We start from the raw sequence: 15093 nt of genomic DNA on the forward strand, positions 1-15093 counted from the left end.
CATATTTTTTGCATTTTTTTTTAATTTAAATGAATTGAAACTAATCTGGATATGAATTTCTCATTGGTTTGTCTTTGTACTTTAGATGTAATGCTTGACCTTAGTGAGCTTAAATGTTAATTCACTTAAATTTACCTGTGTTCCATTCCTTCTTATTCATTGAGCTTTATGTCCTGTATTTCTGTCTCTTTCACAGACCGCGAGAATCAGTCGATCCTGATCACGTAAGTACGCTCCCTGCTCGGGTCCCTGCGGGGCTGCCCTGTGCCCTGTGTGTACCTTCTCCCTGACCTCACGCTCTCTGCTTCTCTGTTTGGTTTGACAGCGGAGAATCCGGTGCAGGGAAGACTGTGAACACGAAACGTGTCATCCAGTACTTTGCAACAATTGCAGCTAGTGGAGATAAGAAGAAGGAGGAGCAGCCTGGCAAAATGCAGGTACATTAAAGAAATACTGGCTCGAATCAATGCTTTCTTCTGTTCCTCATTTTTAGACAGCATACCCAGTAACAATTATCATTCTGTAGGGAACGCTTGAGGATCAAATCATCAGTGCCAACCCACTGTTGGAAGCCTTTGGAAATGCCAAGACTGTGAGGAATGACAACTCCTCACGCTTTGTAAGTTTTGTTTGAGCAGATATTTTCTGAATTATAATAAGCAGGAATTTATGGCAGTTATCCTTTCCTGTTGTTCAGCCATGCATTTTACAAGAGTAAAACTGAATTTTCTTAGCATGATTTTAACACTTACCCTGAAGTTAGTTAGTGAGATTTTGAAATCAGTGCTGCTTTGAAAAAAAAATTACCTGAATTGCATCAGAGTAGATATTAAACTAGTAGATCACATGCTCATTCTTCTGCAATGTTTTTATACAATATTCTTTAACATTTCCTCATATTTTTGTTCAGTTACTGCAAGACACACAAACAGAAAAAGAAGAGGGAGTGAGGGAAGCAGGGAAGGAAAGAAACTTCTACCTGAATATATCTTTGCTGCATATCATATTGATTTAATCACAATTCAAATCACTTGATACCAAGACAGATTTACACAGCTGTACTAGTTAAATGGATATTCCCATATCATTCAGATGGCTGTTGTCTGTAGGCAGGATAGAATTAGAAGTGTTTGGGATAAGGTATAAATGGGCAATTGAAATGCACTCATTACTTTCCATCTGTATGTTCATCATACATAAAACATACAGCTGTGTCTCTATTGGTTATTTTCGTGGGCAAAAATTTAAAAGACTTTATCTTAGTGGTGAAAATATATGTGACTCATAAGAAAATAACTTTAATAAGAAATCTTGCACCCTATAAAGAGCAAAATTCACCATTTCAGATGCATTTTTTATGTCATAAATTTTAAGACAATTTTTATCCATTCAAAGGGGAAATTCATCAGAATTCACTTTGGTGCCACAGGAAAACTAGCTTCTGCAGATATTGAAACATGTAAGACACTTTCCTCAACTGTTCATGATCCATACACTCATTCATCAGTATCCATCTATCCTTTTTACCCTACCATCTAAATATCCTTCCCTCTTCGTACCTTCTCCCTGCTTTCTCTTTTGCTGTTTCTTTATGTTTCTAATCTTTCTGTTTTCCCTTCAGATCTATTGGAGAAGTCCAGAGTAACTTTTCAGCTGAAGGCAGAAAGAAGCTACCACATATTTTATCAAATTATGTCCAACAAGAAACCAGAGCTAATTGGTAGGAATGATGACTAACTTGGAGAAGATTGCTGAGCATCAGTTCATGCTATTATATACTTACTGAACTATACCTGCGTGTTCCCTCTTCTTACTTTCAGACATGCTTCTCATTACCACCAATCCCTATGACTATCACTTTGTGAGTCAAGGTGAGATCACTGTTCCCAGCATTAATGATCAAGAGGAGCTTATGGCTACAGATGTAAGTAACATTTAAAAATGTTCTGTCTATTGTAATCTCTCCCAGACAAATCTTTTACTTTACATTTTCTGTTGTAGAGTGCCATTGACATCCTGGGCTTTACTGCTGATGAAAAAGTGGCTATTTACAAGTTGACAGGAGCTGTTATGCACTATGGCAACCTGAAGTTCAAGCAGAAACAAAGAGAAGAGCAAGCAGAGCCAGATGGCACAGAAGGTACTAGTGAACTCTGTTGCTGACCTATTAGGAGTAGAAGCAGTAGTAACAGTAATTTAAAACTTAGAGAAGAGTGGAAATGACGTAAAAAAAAAAGTATCTAGATGGAGCTAGTACCCCATGGAGCTAGTATAAGACTGCCATCCCTTTTTTCAAGGACTACCTAATCTTTGTCTGACGTATGAATTGTGTGTGTGTCCATTAATTCTATCCTGGGTTTTCATAGTTTTAGATAGCACAACCTGATGTGCTCATATTGGATAACCACTAACAAGAAAATGTTTTCATAAAACATATTTCTAGATGCTTTTTTTTTTTTTTTTCCCCTTAATTAAGTAGGTGCACTAAATTCACTGTTCATAAAGCACATAATAGAGATTGTTTCTCGGGAATATAGGGTACTCTAATCTCTTATGGACATTCAGACTTGAAGCTATCCTTGCAAAAATGGAATTCTTTGAACAGCAGTCTAAGTGAACTGTAGGTATATATGATAGACTAGGAAAGAAGTGACTTAGATCTTCTGTTTCTCAGCTGATTACTTCATGACTTGAATATTATATAATGTAGACATGACCTAAATAAATTGAGCCCTGACAATTTTTGCCAGTAATTTTGGAATGCATTCCTTTTGAAGGCTATTTTTGCTGCCAAAGAAATACGAAGGGAGCTCAAGTGCCCAAGATCAGGCAGCAATCCTCATAACATCTTGGTGGTTTTGTTCCAGGCTTATAGATACCAATAAGCTTCAGTTTTCAGTGTGAATTTTTAGTAAATAATTTGGGGAAGATTTGCAAAAACACAAATACCACTTAGGCATCCTACTCTGAATGATGTTCAAAACAAAGATGAATTTTCATTCAATGACTGACATGCGTCCTGTGAGATACAGCAAGTAGAAGTTGATCACAAGAACATTTGATATGGCAGTAGCTTCAGAAAGAGTTTATTATTCAATATGCTGCATATCTTGTTAATATTAATTTTTCTATCTCCTTTTCCTGCTATTTAGTTGCAGACAAGGCTGCCTACCTGATGGGTCTGAACTCAGCAGACCTGCTCAAAGCCCTGTGCTATCCCCGTGTCAAGGTTGGGAATGAGTATGTGACCAAGGGTCAGACTGTGCAGCAGGTAAGAAACAGCTGACGACTGGGAACCTCTGGCTTGTAAGACTGGCACATTTTGCTTTATATATTGATTTTTCTTCTGCTGCACTCTTCTTTGTTTTAGGTGAACAACTCAGTTGGTGCTCTGGCAAAGGCTGTCTATGAGAAGATGTTCTTGTGGATGGTTGTTCGCATCAACCAACAGCTGGATACCAAGCAGCCCAGGCAGTACTTCATTGGTGTCCTGGACATCGCTGGCTTTGAGATCTTTGATGTAAGGAGTACATGTTTGAGGTCAGCTTTTAGAGAGTGAGATTATAATGTCAGAGATTTCCAAGCAACAATATTCTAAATATCTTAATCCTTTTGCAACCGCCCCTACCATGAGCTCATTGCCCCCACCAGATCAGGCTGCCCAGGCCCCCACCAACCTGGCCTTGAACACCTCCAGAAATGGGACATCCACAGCTTCTCTGGACAACCTGTTCCAGGGCCTCACCACTCTCTTAAATAGCAGTTATGTTGTTTACATAGAAGTAGCAGTTACAATTCTATATGCAGTAATATTTTAATATTTATCTTAGAGAAATGATAAAGATTACAAAAAAAAACAAGCATACATATATGTATGTAAATATGAATATGTATAAATAGCTTATGGATTCAGATCTCAAGACTTGGAAATCCAGTGACAAATATATAATAGGTTAAAGATATGTGATTTGTTTAAAAGACAAACAAGTTACTGGATAAATGGCTAATCAGAGAGATCAGATAATTACTGATAAAACTGTCAGTCATTTTTTTGTCTGAAGAAAGGCAGAAGTACTTTAATAATTTTAGGAGATTCATCAGGAATCCTGTCCTCATTAAATAGGTATTTCTTTGGGGAATTGCTGTGATGCAGTGCTGTTATGTAACTACATTTTAACAAGAGAGGTGCATGAAAGATTAAGAATTATAAAGAAATCATACAGTAATTGTTCATCTTAATAACTGACACGTTGTTTGTTATGTTTTGTTTTGTTTTTGGCACTGGGAAGTTCAACAGCTTGGAGCAGCTGTGCATCAACTTCACCAATGAGAAACTGCAACAGTTCTTCAACCATCACATGTTCGTTCTGGAACAAGAGGAGTATAAGAAGGAAGGCATTGAATGGGAGTTCATTGACTTTGGCATGGACCTGGCTGCTTGCATTGAGCTCATTGAAAAGGTAAATTTTTAATTCAGAATGTCCTGCATTTTCAGAAGCTAATCGTTGGAGATTAACTATTAATTCCTTGATTAGTTTAATGCACTCATTTTTAGTTAATGAAGTATCTCTTGACATCTACATTTGCTTATTTTTCATTACAATGTTCATGAATAGCTATGGAAGTCTTCCTTTACACACCTCCTCTGCATGCAAGATGTCTCTGCTTACTTTATTAAAGGATAGTATTTCAAAAACATAAAGCAGCTCCTAAAGTAAAATAAATGAATTTCCTTGAGATTCTGGAATTAATTTATTTGCTGAACAATACATTTTTTTTTTCTTGATGGTTCATAGTAGAGTACAATCTCTGCCTATCCTTTTAGAGCAACAGAATTAAAGATATTTCTTGTAGTGCTGTATTAATTTAGGTAGTTGGTTAAAAGTATAAAAATGAACTAAACATAAAATGGAAACATTTGTGAATGTTTTTAAACATGATTATGGATTTCGTGATTTTTTTAACTTGATTATTACATTAAAAAAAGTCCTAAATGATCATGCCAAATTTAGAGTCAAGCAAGTGAACCGCAGATGATGTAAACTCACTTTTTAGAATGAAATTTACTTCACATCAAGGATGTAAGTTTCTTCTTCAGCTTCCTCTTTTACTACATTTACTTGAAGACCAAGTGGTGATCATATTATATTCGATATAATATTCTATTTTATGTATTGTAATATTTCCAGCCCATGGGCATCTTCTCCATCCTGGAAGAGGAGTGCATGTTCCCCAAGGCAACTGACACCTCTTTCAAGAACAAGCTCTATGACCAGCATCTGGGCAAGTCCAGCAACTTCCAGAAGCCCAAGCCTGCCAAAGGCAAGGCTGAGGCCCACTTCTCCTTAATACACTACGCTGGCACAGTGGACTACAACATCACTGGCTGGCTTGAGAAGAACAAGGACCCCCTGAACGAAACTGTCATTGGGCTGTACCAGAAGTCATCTGTGAAGACACTGGCCTTACTGTTTGCCAACTATGGTGGAGCAGAAGCAGGTCAGATTTCTAATATTCTTAACTTGTCACCTTCATAATATGTAAAGATTAACCTTACAAAAATGACTTATAAAATACATTTGTTTTTGAAGAGGCTAGTGGTGGTGGTGGTGGCAAGAAGGGTGGTAAGAAGAAGGGTTCTTCGTTCCAGACTGTCTCAGCTCTTTTCCGGGTAAAGTGTGAATCTCATAATCATTATAATAACATGAAAACAGTTATGGATCTGAGTTATCTGAACCTCCATTCTCCTCACAACTTTTGTTTTATGATGAAAAATCAATAAGTATAAATTGCGCAGCTGTTTTTTCTCTGCCTTTTCTTCTTTATTTTCTGCTCATATTTATGATATGTTTTGAGTACTCTTCAGGTGACCCCCTGAATTTGTTTCAAAATTTCACTTATATTCTCTATGAAAAATTTTGTTTTACCTGTGATGTAGTAATAACAATAATTGTGTATTGTCTTAAATTTTTTCATTTCCTCCAGATTATGATTCAGAGATTTAAACTTTCTGTTAATAAAATTATATAGGAGATTTCATTAAATTTAAAGTTTGGATCTGAAAGCTACATTCTCCAAAGATTCATTATATTCTTTTCACCTATATTCAGAGTGTGTAGAAGTAAAAAAATTTAATCTAAGCTTCTACTCATGATCCCATAGGAGAACTTAAATAAGCTGATGACCAACCTACGGAGTACTCACCCTCATTTTGTCCGCTGCATCATCCCAAATGAAACAAAAACACCTGGTAAGATGCTCCAGCGGAGACACTGAAGTCGTCTCCCTTGGTGGTGGAAACAGTGGTATTCATTTGTAAAATTAATTATTAGGTGCCATGGAGCATGAACTGGTGCTGCACCAGCTGCGCTGTAATGGCGTGCTGGAGGGGATCAGGATTTGCAGGAAAGGCTTCCCCAGCAGAGTCCTCTATGCAGACTTTAAACAGAGGTAAGAGCACTCTGCCTTTAGCATGACTGTAAGGAACGTCGAGATTTGGGAAAAATGGCCTTAGCTTCCTCTTTTGCTTATCACAGGTACAAGGTGCTTAATGCCAGTGCCATCCCCGAGGGACAGTTCATTGATAGCAAGAAAGCTTCTGAGAAGCTTCTTGGGTCAATCGATGTGGACCACACACAGTACAAATTTGGTCACACCAAGGTACCAACTCTCCTCAACACAGTCCCTGTATTTGTGTTTTGTTCTACCTGACAGTGATGCACTGCAATGTTCTGTTTCTTCAGGTGTTCTTCAAAGCTGGGCTGCTGGGACTCCTGGAGGAGATGAGGGATGAGAAGCTGGCACAGCTCATCACTCGCACACAGGCCAGGTGCAGGGGCTTCCTGATGAGAGTGGAGTACCAGAGAATGGTGGAGAGGAGGTAGGTGTTTCCCATCTTCACTTAAAGGCAATGTACTTTGGGGAAAGTCCTAGTGATCATATCTCACAAAATAATCAAATGTACATTTTAATTATGCTTCAGAGAGTCCATCTTCTGCATCCAGTACAATGTTCGTGCATTCATGAATGTCAAGCACTGGCCCTGGATGAAGCTGTTCTTCAAGATCAAGCCCCTGCTAAAGAGCGCAGAGTCTGAGAAGGAGATGGCCACCATGAAGGAAGAGTTTGAGAAGACCAAGGAAGAGCTTGCAAAGTCTGAGGCAAAGAGGAAGGAGCTGGAGGAGAAAATGGTGAAGCTGGTGCAGGAGAAAAATGATCTGCAGCTCCAAGTGCAGGCTGTGAGCATCATTGTTATTATTTTTATTTTTATTATGGGAAATCATTCAGTAAGTTCTAAACCTTCTTCCAGAGAGCAAACTACACTCTGAACTGCTTTAGTAAAATGTTTTAAGCCAAATAGCATGTATCTGAAGGTAAAATTCAGGCCACTTTATGTAACATTTAGTGCTGTTAATTTCAAACACATTTTTACTATACAGAAAAAAAGCTTCTTAGTGTATATGAGAAAAATTACCAGAAATTTGAAAATATTTTCTCAGTGATGGATGAACTAAAAAAAATTATTTTCATTTCTCAGTACATCCACGTAACTTTGAAACTGGCAATGGTGAAAAATGGAAAATTATGATAAGTCATAAATTACTGGCACATTTGAATGGACAGCATAAACGAATCAAACAGTGTACTGGCATATAGGAACTAAACATCATGTCTGGGGATGCAAAAGGTCTGAAAAAATAAAGCTAATTGAAAACTTATTCAAAATTTCTAATTTAAATTGTAACTGCGCAATATCTGCTTTGCAAATAGAAATTATATGAGTCTTCCTGATCTATTCCTTGAGAATTAAATAGCCTTTATTCTTCTGTGTTAAAGCCAGACATTTTTAAAATAAACACTTTTCCCCTCAGGAAGCTGATGCTTTGGCAGATGCTGAGGAAAGGTGTGACCAGCTCATCAAAACCAAAATCCAGCTGGAAGCCAAAATTAAGGAGGTGACAGAAAGGGCTGAGGATGAGGAGGAAATTAATGCTGAGCTGACAGCCAAGAAGAGGAAACTGGAGGATGAATGCTCAGAGCTGAAGAAAGATATAGATGACCTGGAGTTAACATTGGCCAAGGTTGAGAAGGAAAAGCATGCCACTGAAAACAAGGTATGAGGCAGAAGATGTCAGTCACACTCCAATAAAGAGCTCTGTGCTGTTATGGGAGTCGTGTACCTATTTAGCTTTAATTATACTTGCTTCTTTCTCTTCAAAGGTGAAAAACCTCACAGAGGAAATGGCAGCCCTGGATGAGACCATTGCCAAGCTGACAAAAGAGAAGAAAGCCCTCCAAGAGGCCCATCAGCAGACACTGGATGACCTGCAGGCTGAAGAGGACAAAGTCAATACGCTGACCAAAGCTAAAACCAAGCTGGAGCAGCAAGTGGACGATGTAAGAACAAAAGCATAGGGCTATTATAGGACTGTTGTGGAGATAAACATGGCTGGCAGAGCACTATGATCTCATTCTGTTTAGCTGGAAGGGTCCCTGGAGCAAGAGAAAAAGCTGCGCATGGACCTTGAGAGAGCAAAGAGGAAACTTGAAGGAGACCTGAAGATGTCCCAGGATACCATAATGGATTTGGAAAATGATAAACAGCAGCTGGATGAGAAACTGAAGAAGTAAGTGAGGCTGTGGGACACCTGAGTGTTGGTGGGTACACTTAGATGTTTTTTTCAGGCACTAACACCACTTAACTTGTGCAAAAGGAAAGACTTTGAAATCAGCCAAATCCAGAGCAAAATTGAGGATGAGCAAGCCCTGGGCATGCAGTTACAGAAGAAGATCAAGGAGCTGCAGGCAAGTCTCTGGTCCTTCCCTTCTGCCCTTCAGAAAACATCTGAAGGAGGACATGGGTGTGAAGGGTTCCTGATGTTCCCCAGGCCCGTATTGAGGAACTGGAGGAGGAAATCGAGGCAGAGCGAACCTCTCGGGCCAAAGCAGAGAAGCACCGAGCTGACCTCTCCAGGGAGCTGGAGGAGATCAGTGAGCGCCTGGAGGAAGCAGGAGGGGCTACGGCAGCTCAGATCGAGATGAACAAGAAGCGCGAGGCAGAATTCCAGAAGATGCGCCGTGACCTCGAAGAGGCCACGCTGCAGCACGAAGCCACGGCTGCCGCCCTGCGGAAGAAGCATGCGGACAGCACAGCGGAGCTTGGGGAGCAGATCGACAACCTGCAACGAGTCAAGCAGAAGCTGGAGAAGGAGAAGAGTGAGCTGAAGATGGAGATTGATGACTTGGCCAGCAACATGGAGTCTGTCTCCAAAGCTAAGGTACTGAAAATATATTAAAAAAAACCTTGAAAATAAATAATGTTGAATGATACCACTTTAATATATGGCCTAGTTACAATAAATAAATCTGTATAAAAATGTATTTTTAAACTCAAAACCAATGAGCGTCATATTGCCTGCTCTGCTGGCCACATTTTTCTAATGAAAATCATGCTGTTCATAATGAGGTTTACTTCAGGTATTAATCTTCATTCATTCTATTTGATCTCCACAGGCAAACCTGGAAAAGATGTGTCGTACTCTAGAAGACCAACTGAGTGAGATTAAGTCAAAGGAGGAGGAGCATCAACGCATGATCAACGATCTCAGCACTCAAAGGGCTCGTCTGCAGACAGAATCAGGTGAGAGTGCATTCATTGTGGAATGGGACAGCATCCTTTAAATTTTTATTTTAGTCCCAAGTGACTAGATTTCGTTTCTCTATGCTTTCTCAGGTGAATACTCACGCCAGGTGGAAGAGAAAGATGCTCTGATTTCTCAGCTGTCTCGAGGCAAGCAGGCATTCACCCAGCAGATTGAGGAACTCAAGAGGCACTTAGAGGAAGAAATCAAGGTGTTATCTTTTCTTACAGCTCACTGCTAAAAACATATTTAACTTCTCATTGTATAATAGGGTAAGGGACTACACTAGGGAGTGTGATTAGTGCATTTTGTCCTCTAATCTTATATCTATCATTCGTTATAACACATGTAATTTCCAGTGGTCATATTTGAAGTATTAAATTAATTCACTGTGAGAGATTCTCCAGGATGTTTATATTCATTATCCTACTAATGTTTATTCCCTCAGGCCAAGAACGCCCTGGCCCACAGCTTGCAGTCTGCCCGCCATGACTGTGACTTGCTCCGGGAACAATACGAGGAGGAGCAGGAAGCCAAGGGTGAGCTGCAGCGTGCCCTGTCCAAGGCCAACAGCGAAGTGGCCCAGTGGAGAACCAAATACGAGACGGACGCTATTCAGCGCACAGAGGAGCTGGAGGAGGCCAAGTATGCGGAGGGAAAGTGGGGAAGGCTGGTAGAAAGTAGTGAATATTTGAAGAAATCTCTGAGATACTGAAGGGCAAAAGACAAATAGCAGGTTGGAGAGGAGTGATAAGAAGGGAAATTTGTGCTGTTGAGATGGTGGTTTCAAAAGGACAAATGGGCAACATGACAGAGAATGCAAGAGAAAGGCAATGTATGATGTATGCAGTGAGATGAGGAATTTCTAGACTTGAGGAAAGGAAAAGGGAATAAAGTTCGGGAAATGCTCTACATGGGGAGCATCTGGGCAGAATACTGTGGAGTGCGTAAGTACAGTAGTGAAAATGACAGAAAAATCTCCACTTTGCTCCCAAATACTGAGCTGGGCTTACAACCTCCCAGGAAGAAGCTGGCACAGCGCCTGCAGGAGGCAGAGGAACACGTTGAAGCCGTGAATGCCAAATGTGCTTCCCTGGAAAAGACAAAGCAGAGGCTGCAGAATGAGGTGGAGGACCTGATGATTGACGTGGAGCGAGCAAATGCTGCCTGCGCAGCTCTGGACAAGAAGCAGAAGAACTTTGACAAGGTATTCTGGGCTCCAGCCCTGCGTTTCCTGAGCAGAACATGACTGCCACATCCGTACTCATGATCTGTTGCTCCTCAGATCCTGGCGGAATGGAAGCAGAAGTACGAGGAAACGCAGGCTGAGCTGGAGGCCTCCCAGAAGGAGTCTCGCTCCCTCAGCACAGAGCTGTTCAAGATGAAGAATGCCTATGAGGAGTCCCTGGACCACCTGGAAACGCTGAAGCGTGAGAACAAGAACTTGCAGCGTAAGTCGCTCAGCCTTTCGTGCTGGCAGGGCTTTCTCAGAAGCTTTCCTGCCCACCTTTCCACCTGGGTCTGTGCCTGCAGGGATGGGAGCAGACCTGTTATGCTGGTGTCACAGGGCCTTTCCCTGTATCCTCTATATCTGACCATGTGAATGTTCATTCTTCTCTACAGAGGAGATTTCTGACCTCACGGAGCAGATTGCAGAGGGAGGAAAGGCAATTCATGAGCTGGAGAAAGTCAAGAAGCAGATTGAGCAGGAGAAGTCTGAAATCCAGGCTGCCTTGGAGGAAGCTGAGGTACATGCTCATAATAACTGGTATCCACACTAAAAGTATCAGCAATGAGGCAATCTGGTGAGAAAGGCATGGTTGTCCTCTGTTCTGGCTACAGAGCGTATCTACTTCAGATTTCTTGAGATATTCTGTAATCAGATAGAAAGTAAGAAGCCGTTTTACTTTACTTATAAATGATGACAATTATGTGTCCAGGCCTCCCTGGAACACGAAGAGGGGAAGATCCTGCGCCTCCAACTGGAGCTCAACCAGGTCAAGTCTGAGATTGACAGGAAGATAGCTGAGAAAGATGAGGAAATTGACCAGCTGAAGAGAAACCACCTCAGAATTGTGGAGTCCTTGCAGAGCAGCCTGGATGCTGAGATCAGGAGCAGGAATGAAGCCCTGCGGCTGAAGAAGAAGATGGAGGGAGACCTGAATGAAATGGAGATCCAGCTGAGCCATGCCAACCGTGTTGCCGCAGAGGCACAAAAGAACCTGAGAAACACGCAGACAGTGTTGAAGGTGTGTTCAGCAAAATACACCTAAGGGAATGTCTTCCCTGATATTTTAGTTACCTGGGTTTGCTGTGCCTCTTGTCATTTCTCTTGCCTCTTTTACAGGATACCCAAATACATTTGGATGACGCCCTCAGGTCACAGGAGGACCTGAAGGAGCAGGTGGCCATGGTGGAGCGCAGAGCAAACCTGCTGCAGGCTGAGATTGAGGAGCTACGGGCAGCCCTGGAGCAGACGGAGCGCTCGAGGAAAGTGGCTGAGCAGGAGCTTCTGGATGCAAGTGAGCGTGTGCAGCTCCTCCATACCCAGGTGAGGCCTCAATGGTCAAACTAGTTGTGTAGACACTGTTATAGTGGCAGGAAATAGTGGTGCCAACGATGAAAACATGGTCACAGTCCATCACCTTAGCCCACCACTGAAATTGTGTAAGCAGCCATTTAACAAAGAATTCCACATTCAACATGTAAAGGTTGAAGACTAAAGAACTGGTTTAGACTGTAGCTGGTGTGCTTCAGGTCTCAGAGTACAAGTCTTGCAATCTCTGTTTGTACAGAACACCAGCTTGATCAACACCAAGAAGAAACTAGAAACAGACATTGCCCAAATTCAGAGCGAAATGGAAGATACCATCCAGGAAGCCCGCAATGCTGAAGAGAAGGCCAAGAAGGCCATCACCGATGTGAGTCAGGGCTCTTTCACTGCTGACGGCCAACGCATTTCCCCCAAGAGGTCTCTGACTCCAACCTGGCTTTGCTGCTGCTTTGCCTCTCCAGGCGGCCATGATGGCAGAAGAGCTGAAGAAGGAGCAGGACACCAGTGCCCACCTGGAGAGGATGAAGAAGAACCTGGACCAGACGGTGAAGGACCTGCAGCACCGTCTGGATGAGGCGGAGCAGCTGGCCCTGAAGGGAGGCAAGAAGCAAATCCAGAAGCTGGAGGCCAGGGTGCGTAGGACTGGTATTTGTGCAAGCGTGTGCAATCCCAGGTCAGAGATAGCAGGGAAGCTCCAATGATGGGTTTCTCATTGCAGGTGCGGGAGCTGGAAGGGGAGGTTGATGCTGAGCAGAAGCGCAGCGCTGAAGCTGTGAAGGGTGTGCGCAAGTACGAGAGGAGGGTGAAGGAGCTGACCTACCAGGTAAGGTTGATGGCATCTTTGTGTTGACATACCATTCTATAGGAACCCACTGCATTTCTCTATGAAGTCCAAGAGGAAATGTCATTTTATGGTGTGGGGAAAAACAATTCTCTCTCTTTCCTGCTTACCATCTTCTTTAGTCTGAGGAAGACCGGAAGAACATTCTTAGACTCCAGGATCTGGTGGACAAACTGCAGATGAAAGTGAAATCCTACAAGAGACAAGCTGAGGAGGCTGTAAGTACCATGCTGAGTGGGATCAAGGGTCATTTTCCAAGGGAAAATCACACAGTGGGTTATAAGCATGGAAATAGAATTAAGTTTGTGTAAAGTTTAGTTGTCAGCTGTGAGGCAGTGTTCGACTTTACAGTGGTGTCATAAATAACTGAGATTGAGGAGGCTTATATTTAACCATTGATAGAGTGCTGATAAGAAGACCATTCCTTAACCTGAAAAGATCTGACAGACCTCAAGATGTAGGGGCAGGAGAAGTGAAACGCTTGTCTTTGTTCACTACCAACACCCTTTCCCCACACAGGAGGAGCTGTCCAATGTCAACCTCTCCAAGTTCCGCAAGATCCAGCACGAGCTGGAGGAAGCCGAGGAGCGGGCAGACATTGCAGAGTCACAGGTCAACAAGCTCCGTGTAAAGAGTCGGGAGTTTCACAGTAAGAAGATAGAAGGGGAAGAGTGAGGATGTCGTGAGGCAGCAAAGCGGCATGAGGAGTGCACAAAATGTGAACCCTCTGTCACCTTTTTCTGCTATGTCTTTGTAACCATGTCAGTGTCTAGAGAATAAAGTCTGTAGATTCCTTTGCATACACAGCAGAAGCAGTGGTGCTATTTGTCAGAATTCAAGTCGCTACAATTACTAATGGGTGTGCTTTTTTTCAAATGATGATTCTAAGAACAATTAATGTTATGGAGTAGAACTCTAAATGTAACATTTATTGCCAACAGAGCAAGCAAAATTTTGCAGTACTATACAATGTTCCCCAACAATGCAATTATAAGTTAATATTTGAATTAGTTTCTACAAGAATAAATGTTTAAGAGTAAATAGCAAGAGGAACTCTTTTTTTTTTTTAATTTTTTAAACTTGAAATGGGAACAACTCCAGGAACTTGACAAGATGACAGGAATTGCTTAGCCTAACACTATGAAAAAACAGTGAAACACCAAAAATGGTAGCCATTTGCACCTTCCTTTCACAGCTAAAAGCCAGTGTTCTTCAACCATAACAGAGAAAAAAACTAAAAACTAACAAACAAAAAACACACGGGAAGGACAAAAATGAGGAAAATAAGGCTACACAGAAAATCTTCAAGGCACAGATGGTGCTACTGACTGCAGCTTTTCTCGGCAGTGAAGCAAGAGGTCTACACAGCCTTAGCAGAGAGCACCTCTGAATTGATTTACTCTGAAGCAAAGAGCATTATAATCCAGGTTGCTTGTAAAGAAACACTGTTGCTTCATTTACATGGAATAAGAGTTTTGCAAAGGCAACTGACTGTCAGGCTAGTGCAGCTAGAAATAAAGAATAGCCATCCTGGCAGCACGGGACCCTGGTGCATTGTGTATCTGCTAAGGCAGGCATATGTAACACACAGCCTATGGTCTGAATGCAGCCTAGCCCAGCTGTCCCTGCGGCCATCCCTGCCCCACACCATTGTGGCGGCCCTTCCCCTCAGCACCAAGCAGACCTCACTGTGCCATGAGCCCAGGGATGGGGTGCAGGGCAGGGACAGCTCACCTGATGGCCTGGCTAAACATCATCCTGCAAACAGCAAAAACATGCAGCCATGCCTTCCAGTTTATTAAGGAATTTAGGAATAGGTCTCAAGATTGTAAAAAAAAACTCATCAATGTTTTGGTTTATTTGCAACTCCATTTTCAGTCAACATAAATACATTATCTGCAAATTTTCAAATGGAATGTTTAGAGTTGGAAACAAAAATGTGACCATGTCACTTCACCAGACCATTACCAGTTGTCTTTTAACAGAGAGAAATACCCCTCACGTCACAGTCACGCCTCATTCACTTTTGGCAGTGCGTATGCTGGTGAACAACTGTT

The 15093-nt window shown here is 41.8% G+C and overlaps 2 protein-coding genes across 2 annotated transcripts in view; one reads left to right on the top strand and one right to left on the bottom strand.

The window, feature by feature from the left end:
* Positions 1–13924, top strand: part of LOC100544198 (myosin heavy chain, skeletal muscle, adult) — a 32972-nt gene extending 19048 nt beyond the window's left edge. Inside the window, exons 12-46 of the mRNA XM_031556293.1 lie at positions 165–224; positions 326–437; positions 527–619; positions 1396–1459; positions 1622–1720; positions 1821–1924; positions 2002–2140; positions 3153–3271; positions 3371–3520; positions 4290–4460; positions 5190–5499; positions 5592–5671; positions 6163–6250; positions 6333–6450; positions 6537–6660; positions 6744–6880; positions 6983–7238; positions 7872–8114; positions 8221–8397; positions 8482–8627; positions 8715–8805; positions 8889–9278; positions 9514–9640; positions 9734–9852; positions 10090–10286; positions 10665–10848; positions 10927–11092; positions 11265–11389; positions 11582–11890; positions 11989–12192; positions 12437–12562; positions 12657–12827; positions 12914–13018; positions 13159–13254; positions 13556–13924. Of these exons, the coding sequence (XP_031412153.1) occupies positions 165–224; positions 326–437; positions 527–619; positions 1396–1459; positions 1622–1720; positions 1821–1924; positions 2002–2140; positions 3153–3271; positions 3371–3520; positions 4290–4460; positions 5190–5499; positions 5592–5671; positions 6163–6250; positions 6333–6450; positions 6537–6660; positions 6744–6880; positions 6983–7238; positions 7872–8114; positions 8221–8397; positions 8482–8627; positions 8715–8805; positions 8889–9278; positions 9514–9640; positions 9734–9852; positions 10090–10286; positions 10665–10848; positions 10927–11092; positions 11265–11389; positions 11582–11890; positions 11989–12192; positions 12437–12562; positions 12657–12827; positions 12914–13018; positions 13159–13254; positions 13556–13711 (5356 nt within the window). The 3' untranslated portion in view covers positions 13712–13924. The remainder of the gene's footprint in view (positions 1–164; positions 225–325; positions 438–526; positions 620–1395; positions 1460–1621; positions 1721–1820; positions 1925–2001; positions 2141–3152; positions 3272–3370; positions 3521–4289; positions 4461–5189; positions 5500–5591; positions 5672–6162; positions 6251–6332; positions 6451–6536; positions 6661–6743; positions 6881–6982; positions 7239–7871; positions 8115–8220; positions 8398–8481; positions 8628–8714; positions 8806–8888; positions 9279–9513; positions 9641–9733; positions 9853–10089; positions 10287–10664; positions 10849–10926; positions 11093–11264; positions 11390–11581; positions 11891–11988; positions 12193–12436; positions 12563–12656; positions 12828–12913; positions 13019–13158; positions 13255–13555) is intronic.
* LOC104913726 (myosin-7-like) overlaps positions 1–15093 on the bottom strand; it is a 448286-nt gene that overhangs the window by 370153 nt on the left and 63040 nt on the right. The gene's annotated exons all lie outside the window — the stretch shown is intronic.

This window comes from Meleagris gallopavo, chromosome 20, assembly GCF_000146605.3.
Source record: "Meleagris gallopavo isolate NT-WF06-2002-E0010 breed Aviagen turkey brand Nicholas breeding stock chromosome 20, Turkey_5.1, whole genome shotgun sequence".
Classification (NCBI taxonomy): Eukaryota; Metazoa; Chordata; class Aves; order Galliformes; family Phasianidae; genus Meleagris; species Meleagris gallopavo.